This window comes from Corvus kubaryi, unplaced genomic scaffold (genome assembly GCF_017639235.1).
Source record: "Corvus kubaryi isolate FWS band 111438036 unplaced genomic scaffold, C.kubaryi_AGA036_p1.0 132, whole genome shotgun sequence".
Classification (NCBI taxonomy): domain Eukaryota; kingdom Metazoa; phylum Chordata; class Aves; order Passeriformes; family Corvidae; genus Corvus; species Corvus kubaryi.
Window position 1 is genome coordinate 7,811,485 of NW_024580666.1, and position 12,544 is coordinate 7,824,028.

At 37.7% G+C, this 12,544-nt stretch overlaps 1 protein-coding gene across 5 annotated transcripts in view; it reads right to left on the bottom strand.

Moving 5' to 3' along the window:
* PIEZO2 (piezo type mechanosensitive ion channel component 2) overlaps window positions 1-12,544 on the bottom strand; it is a 290,923-nt gene that overhangs the window by 95,176 nt on the left and 183,203 nt on the right. For 4 of the 5 annotated variants that reach the window (XM_042031618.1, XM_042031647.1, XM_042031636.1 and 1 more), the window contains exons 8-9: window positions 5,451-5,613; window positions 215-346 (exon numbers count right to left, since the gene is read on the bottom strand). In XM_042031618.1, the coding sequence (XP_041887552.1) occupies window positions 215-346; window positions 5,451-5,613 (295 nt within the window). The remainder of the gene's footprint in view (window positions 1-214; window positions 347-5,450; window positions 5,614-12,544) is intronic. The other variant, XM_042031628.1, reaches the window with a different exon arrangement.

Genomic DNA, 12,544 nt, shown 5'->3' on the forward strand with positions numbered 1-12,544 from the left:
ATGCTTTTCATTTACTTCCTTAAACTGGCTCCTGGTTGGTTTTTTTTTATTCATTTTTACAAAATATATGCTATCCAACTCTACCATGCAGCCTTGATATTGTATCTGATTTATACAATCACACGTGAAGATCTTACTTGCAACCTACATAACACTGCTGCCCCTAATTCAAAGTAATTGTGTAACGCAGAGACCCTTCCCCCTCCAGTCTTACTTTTCTCTCATCAGTTGTATAGTGGCTTGCATACCACAGACTGCGTCTCCTCTCTGCTGTCATTGGAATTGGGCTGCAGGGGACTTCTTTGTCATCTTCCCTGCTGACAGATTTCTCTTCATCAGGCATCTGCTAAATGACAACAAATGACAGCAGTAGCTATAGCTCTGTAAATACAATTTTAGCAGAGGAACTGAAATTTCCCCCCAGCTAATGCTCCCTCTCCAAAGCATGTTTGAAGCATCTTTTAGTTGCTCCTACACCTGGTTTATGATAGATGACTCTGAGATGACATTTTCAGAAACAATAACAGAGATTTTCTGTAACTGCTAGTTACATGACACCAGAATTACACAGACCTCCATGTACCTTGATTTCAGCATCTTTGACCACTGTTCCACGATGTCTTTACTGACAAGCTGGTAAGATACATACTTGACAGATGGAACACAAGATGGGTGGAGAACTAGCTGAACTGCCTTTCTCCAAGTAGGGTAAAGTCTCAAAGACAAAAAGGTAGATTGCTATGAGTGAAGTTCTTCAGAGACTGGCACTAGGTCTGGTCCTATTCAAAACTACCTGGATGCAATTGCACCCACAGAATATTTGTGAATGACACTGAACTGGGAGGAGGTAAATGGGCCAGAAGAAAGACTCACCATACAGAGATGGGACAACAAAAAATGCACAAGGTTTAACAAAGATAAAGTCCTGCAGCTGGAATAAACCCAGGTAACAGCAAAGACTTTGGACAGGCTGTGTGGGAAGCAGCTCTGTGGAAGAGGCTCTGGTGGTGCTGGTGCACAGCAAGCTGAACAAGAGCCAGCAGTGCACTGCATTCCAGCAGCAATGAAGGCAGACACGTCCTGGACTGCATCAGCCAGAGTACTGCCAGCAGATCAAGGGATGTGATTATTCCACTCTACTTGGCAAGTGTCAGGCCATACCTGCAATGCAATCTCCAGCTCAAGAGAGACATAGAAAATCTGGAGAGGATCCCACCGAAAATTGTCAAGATGATTAGAGGGTTGGGGAAGCTGAAGGATGCAGGAATTAGGGGTTTTTTTAAATTTACAGCAATGAAATTGTAGTTTTAGAGAAGACAAGGGTACTCTTCTCACAGGGATGCACAGTTATAGGACAAGAGGCTAAGGACATAACTCGCTCCAGGGAAACATCTTCTGAATATTAAAAAAAAAAGGTATATATATATATATATATTTCTTATTTATTCTTAAATTTTTTTTCCCACCATAAGAACAATGAACCACTGGCATTCGTAGCCTCTGCTGGAAACATCCAAAATTTGGCCCATGAAAATCTAATCTGAGGCCTTGTTCTCAGAAGTTTCTTCATATGATCTTCCCAAGTTCCTTCCAATCTGGACTGTCCTGTGACTCTGTGATTGTCTCTGATCCATGTGGTTTATTTCTCCATCTGAGACAGCAACTGTTATCACTAAGGTGAGGAGGAGTGCAAACCACAGTAGGTTACAGCTGCTCTTCGAACCCCACCAGAGCTCTTCCTGTGCCTCCTGAGTGGCAGCTTGCTGGTGGCAACTGTTCTCATTGCTTAGGCAAAATCCTCTGATGTAATAGAACAAGAATAAATCAGGATGCTGGGCAGAGTACCCTGCAAAGCTACCCATGGGAACAGGACATCCAAACGTCCTAGCTCATTTTGAAACTCTCCTCATTCCAATCCTAACAGCAAGGTCGTATTTTTAAAATCTTGACTTAGATAAACAATGATTATTAGTTAATTTCACTTCTCAGAGGAAATGGCAGCACATTTCACATGTGACTGTATATTTATATTTGATTGTAAAAGGGCATTCTTAGCAAAACTGTAAGATGAAATAAACTGATCCTGTGCTTAAAATACTTGCCACTGCTGTCTGAAACTTTAATATAAATATGAACCATAAAGAACTGCTTATCAAAGACATTTAGTTTGGCACCAGGGTGACAAAAACAACACAAAAGACATAAGATATACACAATTTTTTTAGTAAGATATTTTTAGCCTAAGAGATGACAGGGAAGGGTGGGAAATCGTTTTGCTCAGAAGAGGAAGAAAACTCAGAAAACACAGTACTAGTCACACAAGCACAACTTGTGAGAGTCCTTTGACTTGTGTAATTTTTTCATTCTTCCTCAGCAACTCTTAAATACCTTTTAATTCAAACAATTATAAAAATTTTATAAGAGGACTCTACATTCAACTGCTGTAACTCTGCTGACTCCTGTACTATTAGTTACCACTCACAGACCAGAATGAATGGGCTCTATTCATATATTCAGTACTAGCAGTTACAACTATGAGCTGAAATCTCCAGAGACAGATTGCTTTTTCTTATTTGCAGAGGTAGAATTTCACAAGACTCAATGTTAGAACAAGTCAGGGTCCAAAATAGCAAGCATAAGAAAAGCAAATCTTCCACTGACTGCCACGGTCACTTTGCATGAGTAAGATCCATTCAGAATCCCATGTGGAGACCATACACTGAAATTTCATACACGCCATACTTCGGCATTGTGGTGCACACACAAAAAACTGCACCTTGAAACTCAAGATGTGAAGTGGGGTCTGTTCCTGCAAAATTGTTCATCAACTGCAGCATTTAGAGACAGTCTCAAGAGCATCTGTCTCAAAAACAATTCTTGCTGCAATCCAGGAGGAATTTTATCCACAAGAGGACCCCAAGATGTAATTCACACAGGAAAAAAAACCCCATCAGGTCTACATATTTTACTCTGCTTTTAGTATCTGATACACCAGTATTACATATAGCTTCTGTAATCTTTTTAGACTGAAAAAGTTTTTTTTTCTTGTTTTGTTCAAAACAGGTTTTGTTCAAGAGATTCTTTTGAACAAAATTTCTAAGATGAGCCACTTCTTACTTTACAGGACAGCAGTATATAGAGAACAACTGCTTTACACTAAACACCTCATAGCATTTTGTCTTCACCAGTCATTCAACTATAGGTAGGTTAATAGTGAGATCCTAAATACAGAGTGACTTCAAAATCACTGGGGACAGCAAAGACAGGTTATATACTTAGTTCCATAATGAATCAAATGCACTACAAATTCACAAGTTTAGAAAGATTTCAATGAAACCTGGAATACAGTTATTTCTGGACTTAAATAACTGAGAATGGAGTCTACTAGGGAAAATCTAGTAAGAGAAATTTCAAATCCTGATCTATGGCACCACAAAACAAACCCAAAACACATACAGACAAAAAAAAAAAAACAAAACAAAAACAAAACCAGCAAACCAAAAATAACAACAGGAAAAAAAAAAACCCAAACAAAAAAAAACCACAACAAAAGAAAACATAAGGAGGAAGTGTGGAAAATACAGAAAATACAGTAAATTTTGCAAATCTCAGCATCTCTAATGACAAATACTTGCATTGCTAACATCCTGTGCATCAAAAATATGCATTAATGCATGGCTAATCTTTCCTTTATGGTGTTCCCTTTTATAAGCATCCATTTATCTTTGCAGGGAAGAATCATTTGCCTGGCATCTGAAGTTCCCTTGGGAGTGACAAGACTTTCTATTGCCTCTCATGTAGCCATGGGTTTGAGAGACATCAGTGTTTCTTATATTAATGTCTTTTAATACTTACTCTAGCTCAACTGCTTGGAAAGCATCTCTAATTTCACTTGTTGGCAGTTCTCAGAGACTGGTTTTAGTGTTTTATGGGAATATCTATCTCAGACACCACAAGCAGTCTAAAAAATAGAAGTGCAGGCAAGACCACTATAGTTCCTCTCAAGTCCCCGCAGGAAATTGCAGCATTCACTCTATCCTAGACAGAAAGACCCACTTCTCTCCACTGAAAAAGCCCTGCAACTACCTTAGATCCAACACCAAACTTTAGGATGGAGACTGTTGGATGAAAACAACACAGGTACTGGAAATCAATTCCCAGACTTGCTGAGATCACACAGCTCCCACTAACTGCATTTCACATGTGCTTACTCCTCCGTGAATAGTTCTCATGGTTTTACTAAGCACTTTGTGAGATGTGAAGTTTTAGTTACAGCCCCAGTGCTAAAATCATATTATTATCTGGAAATCTCAGTTTTCTTTTAAAGAAAGAAAAAAAAAAATCTACTTTCCAGATGCTGCAGCTGCAGAAAAAATAAAAGGAAAAAACCCTAAAAATACCCACTGCCAGAGGGTACTGACGACAATCTCATGCCTTTAGAAAAGATAGTATTAAGGTTTCTGGAAACTTAAGACACAATTTTTTAATAGCTCAAGCTGACGGCTCTGGCATCGTCCACCTTTTGAAGCCCTGTATATGTAACCCCCAAATACCAGACATCTCAATTCAGAGGTGATGTATTTTGATTGCCTTTTAAAATGTTAAACTGTTGCATTATCCATTATTTGAAGAAACACCCTTAAAATAAGAAAAACTTGAACATTTTTACTTGCTACTACAAACTCCACTAATTCACAGCATGGTCATGAGTATTTTCATTGTGGTTTACAGCACTACTAAACCTCAACTTGAAAATTTACATCAGGCCTCTGAGGATCAGGAAATTAAAATAAGTAATGCCTAGGATCATCCTTTTTATACTTTCAGTTTCTAAGCTTTTAAGGTACCTCTGGGTTCTTATATACCCATTTTCCTCTGAAACTGGAAGAAGTAAAGATTTACTTTTTTTTTCCTCCTTCTTCTCTTGCTCTTAAATGAAAGCTGGGATTTTCACTCAGGCACACAGGAGGAAAGGTTTAAATTTTTCTTTACCTGTGATAAAATTGCAAATTTGTGGTTTGTCTTACAGCACCCTGTGCCAGAATGTATCCTACCTCTGTTCTGGTAGTCAAGCATTGGGTGTTGGCATTTCACTCGATAGCACCTAAATTTGAATCACAGAATCATTTAGGTTGGAAAAGACCTTTAAGATCATTGAGTCAATCAAGCCCAGCCACTTCTGCATATCGATACCTGCTTTCCAAATCAAACCATTAATGCTCTGCCATTGCATTCCTTGCATAACAGTCCTGATGATTTTAAGAATAACATCCGTGTTAGATCAGACTCCTGAAGACACTTAGCAAAAGGACCAAATTCAAAGTACCACCTTGCACTTGGTGTCTGTTCCCCTTAATTTTCCTAAATGTTTGCATGTGTGCTAGCAAGTATCTGCACTGGGCAGCCTCACAGTCACCAGCCATGGGAGGAGAGAAGGAAGTTACCCTTACAATGGGCTCTTGCAGCCAGAGACGGATGAGAGTTGCGAGGGTGTAGTACATCACCAGCAGTAAGATTGGATTAGCGTGGTGATACCAATGTAGCTCTTGATTTTTGATGATCATCCAAGTGCTTGAGCAGTTTGTCTGAGTAAGAGAAGTGACTCCGAACAACCTGTGAATATAAAAAACCAAAGCAGCCTTTTTAGAGACTAAACACCAAATCTTAACAATATTTTAAAATATTTCAGAGGCAATTTTTGCTTAGTTTTAATACCAACTGCTCTGTTCAAAAAGAGCATCTGCCATCACATCTAAAAAGCAGTGAGTCTTTTCATTCCACATATTTAGTAAAAAGAAGTGGTTTTTTGCAATCAGTTTTCAACATAAAAAAATGGGAGTATAATAATATAATATCTACTATGTCCAACGAGAAAACTTGCAATGACCTGCTCCCTGTAGATCCAGAGCTACAGAAAATGGGAAGAGAAATTCTGGCTGCAAGTCCATTTGGCAAATCACAGCAACATGACATTTCAGAGAGATTTAGTAAACTGACGTGTAACACCATTTCAGTCACCCTGCCAGGACACAGCTGTAAAGTATGTCTCCTTGGCACACTGAACAGTTTACTGATCTTTTGAAAAGCTAATACTATTAATAAATTGCTATCTAATTACACCAATGCTTATAAATGTACAGGGTTCTATTGAACTCATAGCTTTTGTAAAAAAAAAAAGAAAATATTCAGAAAGGTTATTGTTTCAGATGGTCAAATAACTGAGGGAAGAAAAAGAAGAAAAATTAATTAGAAGTATTAATATCAATGACAGATATTTGATGTTTCTGGAAAAACTGGGTTAACACAGTATTTCTGTCAAGTAAGGAACATATGTTGGAAAAAAATCTCACTTAAAAAAGAATCCCCAACATTTCCAAATTTAATACAAGATGTTGGATGCCTAGTAGATGTGTTAAATACTGAAACAAAACTAATAGGAAACTAATTAATCTGGCTCTTCCTCTGTAAAACAGCTTGCAGAGTTCCAAAGTTAGGGCATGAGCTACCAGTAGCATGCGTAAGTACTTACTACGAACACTTTTGTCTATTGACAAAACCTTTTTCTACCATAATGTCTGTGAGAGTTTTCATTTTTTACCAAAAAAGGTCTGATTCTAAGAGACAATTAAGGAGAATTCCTTCTTGGTAGAACAATAAATCCCAGACTACTGCTCCTCTGAATGAAAAAACCAAATACATTAACAAAAAAACCCACCCAAAACCAAAACATTTAATTTTAAAGGGTGTCTAAAAGCTTAGTTATTCCTCTACCTAGTAAGATCCAACATGAAAAGCTGAATAATACAAAGAATAAGAACAACATTCAACAGAGATGTGCTGCCTGAAATCTGCCTTTTGGATGCTGCAAAGTGAAAATATTACATCTGCTCTTAACTGTGGATTTGGTGCATGGGCACAATACCATTAACTCCCAGAAGGAGAGCTCCATAGCATTTTATTAAGCAATCTATCAGCACTCACTTCTCATTCTGATTGTCAACACAGGCCAAAGGTATAAACTTTAGGATCTCTCGGAGCTTTTGGGTGAATACAAGGCTGGAAAAAAAAAAAAAATCCTGCATACAAAGTAAATTGCTGCAACTTAAAGGAGCTGAACGAGCTGTGTTTGGAGCTGACTCAGACTCAAACTTCCACAGCATCCAAGAACATTCAGAGCTGATGTTACAGTTTGGCTCCCTCTGGGTGAAATTCATGCTGGACTGTATTCAGTTCATATTTCTATCAGCATAGAGGAACATCTTGTTTGCCTGCTTTCCTCTCTCCAAATGACTTGTCATTTCTGCTCATCAGTGATCAGGGTTGTTGAGTTCCTATTAGTTGTTGAGTTCCTGTTGGTTTCCTCTTTTATCTCTGTTTCACAACACAGCTCTCCGTCTTTAGTTCATTTTAAGCTCTTCTATGTAAGCACAGTATGATTCACCCTATTTCTGTCTCATAAGCATCAGAGTGAAATCCAATTCTTACTGAAGTGCAAAGTCTTTCCATTGACAGTCAGTGCTGAGTATTTCCTACAGAAATGAGGGAAAGTTCCTGAAGGTTCTCAGAAATTTCTGCCAAATAGACATGACCTTCATATCACATATTCCATTCCTATAGTCATATATAGCTATAAAGTCAGAACAACTTGTGTTTTATCTCCACTGAAAAGAAAACATTCCACATAGTCCTAATGGTTTGGAAATTTTATTATGTTTCAGTTAAATTCTCATTCTCTTAGTTTCATTTGCTGGCTTCAAATTATTCATACATTATAATATTGGATTTAATTCTGCTCCCTTCTGGTCCTGCATCCATCAAATATTCAGAAGTTACAGCACATCTTTTCCCTCTAAGATGCCACATGGCCAGCAATGTAGTTTAATGTATTTCACTTCAATATATGCAATGTTTCATCTCATAAATCATGGATGTAGAGAAACTGCTCCTCATTTCTGATTTCTCCTTGGGCTTTGAGACTTGTTAGTCACAATGTACTCAACACAACATTCCCTGTTTATCACGTTCAAAATTCACTGTTGCCTTGGGAGTGCTCGTTCTGTCTGTTCTGGCCTCCAGTACTGCTACAAGTTGCTACTCACTCAATATTTATGCTTCATCATTATCCTCAATGAGAACTGCTGGTGCAGAACATTTTTCAAAGAAATAGAGTCATCTTCTCTTACATAAAGCTTCTAATTACACCGGGATGGCTGTCATTAAATGCATAAGCAATATAAATTAGGGCATTATTCAGTTCTGCATACTTCATTCTGCAAAGATATCTTTACATTCAGTATTGATCCCAACCAGCTGTATTTGAGTCCAACTCTGATCTTGATTTGACTTCATCTTACCCATCATACCTGCATGCCATCAGTAAGGTCAGAATGAGTCCTAAGTGGGAGAGACACACTACCAAACAAGACAAGTACATGTGTACCTGGATACAGAGTATAAGTAAAACAAATTACGAGAAACTTATTTACTCATGGATTTATTTGACTTTCCAAAAGACTGCATGCAATGTCACAAATGAAAATGGAGGTTTGCAAGGTGTGAATAGATTAATATTTCTACTCTTGCAAAGAACTAAAGCTGGGTTTCTCAACGTCCTCACTGGTATTCTGAAAAATCCATAGCAGAAAAAATTTGAAAAAAACTATAGAAATTATAAAAGGACAAGAGGAACTTTAATGTCTGACTGAGAATTGCTCTGAAATAACACAGTGAAAAATAGTTCTTAAAATAAAGGTGGCATCTTTTTGTCCAGTTATTACTCCATACGCTTGTTTTCCCAGCAAAGCTTCCTATTGAATCTGTGAATCATCCTTCTAGCCAATGCACTTCCATCTTTCAGGACTTCCTGACAAAGCTGTAAGCTGTGACCATACAAAATTCCCACATTCTATATTAGTCTAACATTAAAATTCAGAAGAGGAATTCCAATTTAAATTGAACAGAAAAACAAATTCCTGTTGCACCCACAGATATTTCACCTAAGGAGCTGCTGAAGTTGCTAAAACTCCACATTGCTGAAACTTTTATTGCATGCATTACTTAATTATTACATTAATATATTATAAGAATTGGAGTAATTAGTCATGGTACTAAATATGAACAAAAAATGGTTATGTAAACAAAAAATATATTTCATACACAGAATTATCAAAACCAGTCATTACATATCTGTTAGGTCTGCGTATTTTGCGTTCACTAAAATTATTTGGCTTTTTATTTTTTTTAACATATTTGTAAGTTCAGATTCTGCACGTGCTCATGTTTTAGGAGTTGATTTCAGGCAAGGGTTTGCCTCGTAACTTTCAAGGACAGGAAAGGAAGTAATAATTCTGACTTCCTGCACAATGTAGGACACCCAATAATTCTTCTACTGAACAACAAACTTGTGGTTGAAAAAGAGTTTATAGTCTAGAATGGTATCCAGTCTTGACTTCAATTGATAGAAAATCTTCTACTGTCTCTTACTCTTTTTCTATTGGATTTAACTTCTGTAACAGTTTTGTCTAGATGAAATTTCAAGTTGCTGCATCTTCCTACAACTCTGTGTACTCCTTTACATAGTACTTTTCCCTACACAACAAAGCGGGGTGTCATTCTCCTGTATCAGAGCTTGCATGAAGATTATAGTTTGAAGAAAATGTCTGTGTCTAATCTCTTTAGGAGCTGAATTTCCTGATTTAGCAGTTAATATTACAGGATTTCTGTTTCTGGGTCAGTTATTTAGCTATTGCATGGTTATTCACAGCAATGGCATCAGAACATTTCACTGTGCTGGGTTGGATTTGGGAAATCCATATTTGTAGAACTTCTAAATTTGTGTTGGATTTTATGAACTGTCTGAATCTTTATTTCATCTGGCTATCTTCTGCATATTTATTTCACTCTCCTCACATGGAAGGAGACAAGAGTGATGCCTGCAAGTCTGGGGTAGGAGAATGGAATATCAAGACCGACTGACATTTGAATAGCTGAACCCTAAAATGGAGATGCTAAAAGTGATCAAATGAGAAAAGGAAAGGGAAGGAGAGTAAGCAAAGAAGAGGAGAATAAGGGAGGGGAGAATAGGGGAGGAAAGAGCAACAAACCCCTAGAAATGGGCAAAAAAATAGTATATTTGGAGAAGGTGGTGGTGGTTGTGGTAGAAATATTATTTTTCTGGGGCAAAAAGGACTGATAAATACAGGGAGAAAAGTCAAAACTTCATGTTTCACAGTCCAAGCCCTGAATATTGAGTTTCATGATGAAAAGTACTTGAAATACTGAAAGGGCTGTGTTCCAAACTCTAAACACTGCTTGAAGAGCAAACCCTTTTTCAAACATTGACTTAAGGCTGTTGTTAGGCTTGAAAATATTCTGTGGATAAGGGAGAGAAAAGAGTGGAAAGAATTGGAAAATAAATTAGCATACAGAAAACATCCTACACAGCCTTCCTAAAAGTCAGGAGTCCCCTTTTCACACACAAGCCATTCTGTTGGGTTTTCCGTACTTGGATGACAGAACTACACAGAAGTTAGGATCCATAAACTTATATCCATAATGTCTCTTCCAAGGGAATGCTGTGAGCCACCCCACTCACCCTCTTTGGGCTATGTGCCCAAAGCAACACATGCTGTTGGAAACCATTCAGCCAGTTCTGTGGCTCCTTCAGACTCATCCTTGCCTTCAGAAGGTCATTACTGCCCAGGCTATTGGCTGGGAATTCAGACCATACTGGGGCTACTGCTCCAGGGTACATTGAACTGACAGCACATTTTTACAGAAATAGCAGAACGTTGGGAGGAAAGAGGTGGAAAAGTTGGCTGAAATGCATTAGGCATCCCAAAGAATTAGGGTTAAAGAGAACAGGAGGCATTTGGTTTCATGTGGCTTTTTAAAGGAAAAAAAAGAATGAATGGGAAAATTGGCATTTGTCTTTTCAAATCATGTTATTTATAAGATTCCACAGAGAAGAAGTTGATCCTTCATGCCTCCTCTTCAGCTCAGCAGGACAACTGTGTAGGGAGATATGCACCCACAAACCTCAGTCCACAGCTGGACTAAAGTTATTATATGTATCCATATTACAGTGATACAAGCTTTAAAAAGCATTGCAAGTATTTTTAGCACTAAAAAGCCCTAGACCCCGCTTTGGTTCAGACTTGGATAATTCAGAACTAGCTAGGTGGAACTGTGCCATACTAACGACCATACAAAAATGTGACTGGGCTGAGAAGCATTATGATAAATTTCAGCTTAACAGTTAAAAAAATTTTTCTGAAATATCTGTAAATGTAGACTAAGACTGGAATTGTTTTTCTTCAGCATGTTGCTATCCCAACGCTATAATACAGGCATACTCATAGTGCATGTAGATTTGGTAGGTAAGTAGATCGTTCTAACTTTTGTTTTAATGTCATCACATTTCTATAGCTCTTTAGCAGATGTCTTATGTCCTTTTTTTTTTACCAAGTTTTGGTTTCCATAGCTTCTATTGGATCAAAGCTTTTCTGGCAATGACAAAACCAGCCCTTGCGTATCTCCCAGCCTCTTCTGAACACCAGTGACTTCTCTTTTAAAGGAAAACTAATTTGAAATGCACATCTACTGCATGAGAAACCTCATGAAAAAATGAGTAGTTTAAAACTTGTGTGCTAATATCATCCATATAATGAGGACAGAGAGAAATTATGAGCCATGAATCAGGAAGCTGTAGAGGAGAAAGGATATCTTTAAGGGTAGTGAATTACATAAAAGCTTGAAAAACCTATAAATACAACACAAACTTTATTTCAAGGAGAAAAAATGGACCATGTAAGCAGCTACAATATAATCACTTTGTTTTCAAGTGCATTAACAACTTTAAACTAAGATGATAAATAATAAACTCGGTTTTGTTTTTAAGTAACCAGACAATCAAATTTTCTCTGAAACTATGTGACTGGAAGCTGTTAAGGAATGGGTATCCATTAAAAATGACCAAACTTCAGACATTAAAATACTTCACATACCTGAAATAAAGCAGCTTCCCTAAGGGGAATTTAAGTCTGAACATAAATACTTGTGAGCTCTGTACCACATTTCATCCAATAATTGAGCTTTGTACTGACTTTCTATAGCAAAAGCTTTCATTGCTTTAGCAGCAATAATTCCCCACCGTTATCACAAAAAATAGGTGTGGTGTGGGTCTATTAAACCCTTGTTTAGTAAGACAAAACCCATCTTCAAAAGCTTTAAATGAAGAAGATTTATCCTATCAATGGGTTTCATCTCTGGATCCCCAAATCTTTCCATTACCCATGACACAGCTCAACCTTGCTCTGAGTTTCTAGTGAGCATCAATATTGATGTTGCTCCTTTCAACACAACAGTGAGCTAGAAAAGCAGCATGTTGCTATAGCCTTCGTGGGCCTCAGCTGGGATTTCCACAGGCTGTCATCTGATGTAGGAACATGCTAAAGCAGCAATTCCAATATCTTTTCATCCCAGTCAGACATCTGAGCATCTGGCGCAGGGAGGACTCCCAGACAGGAAAGCAAAAAGGTGGTGA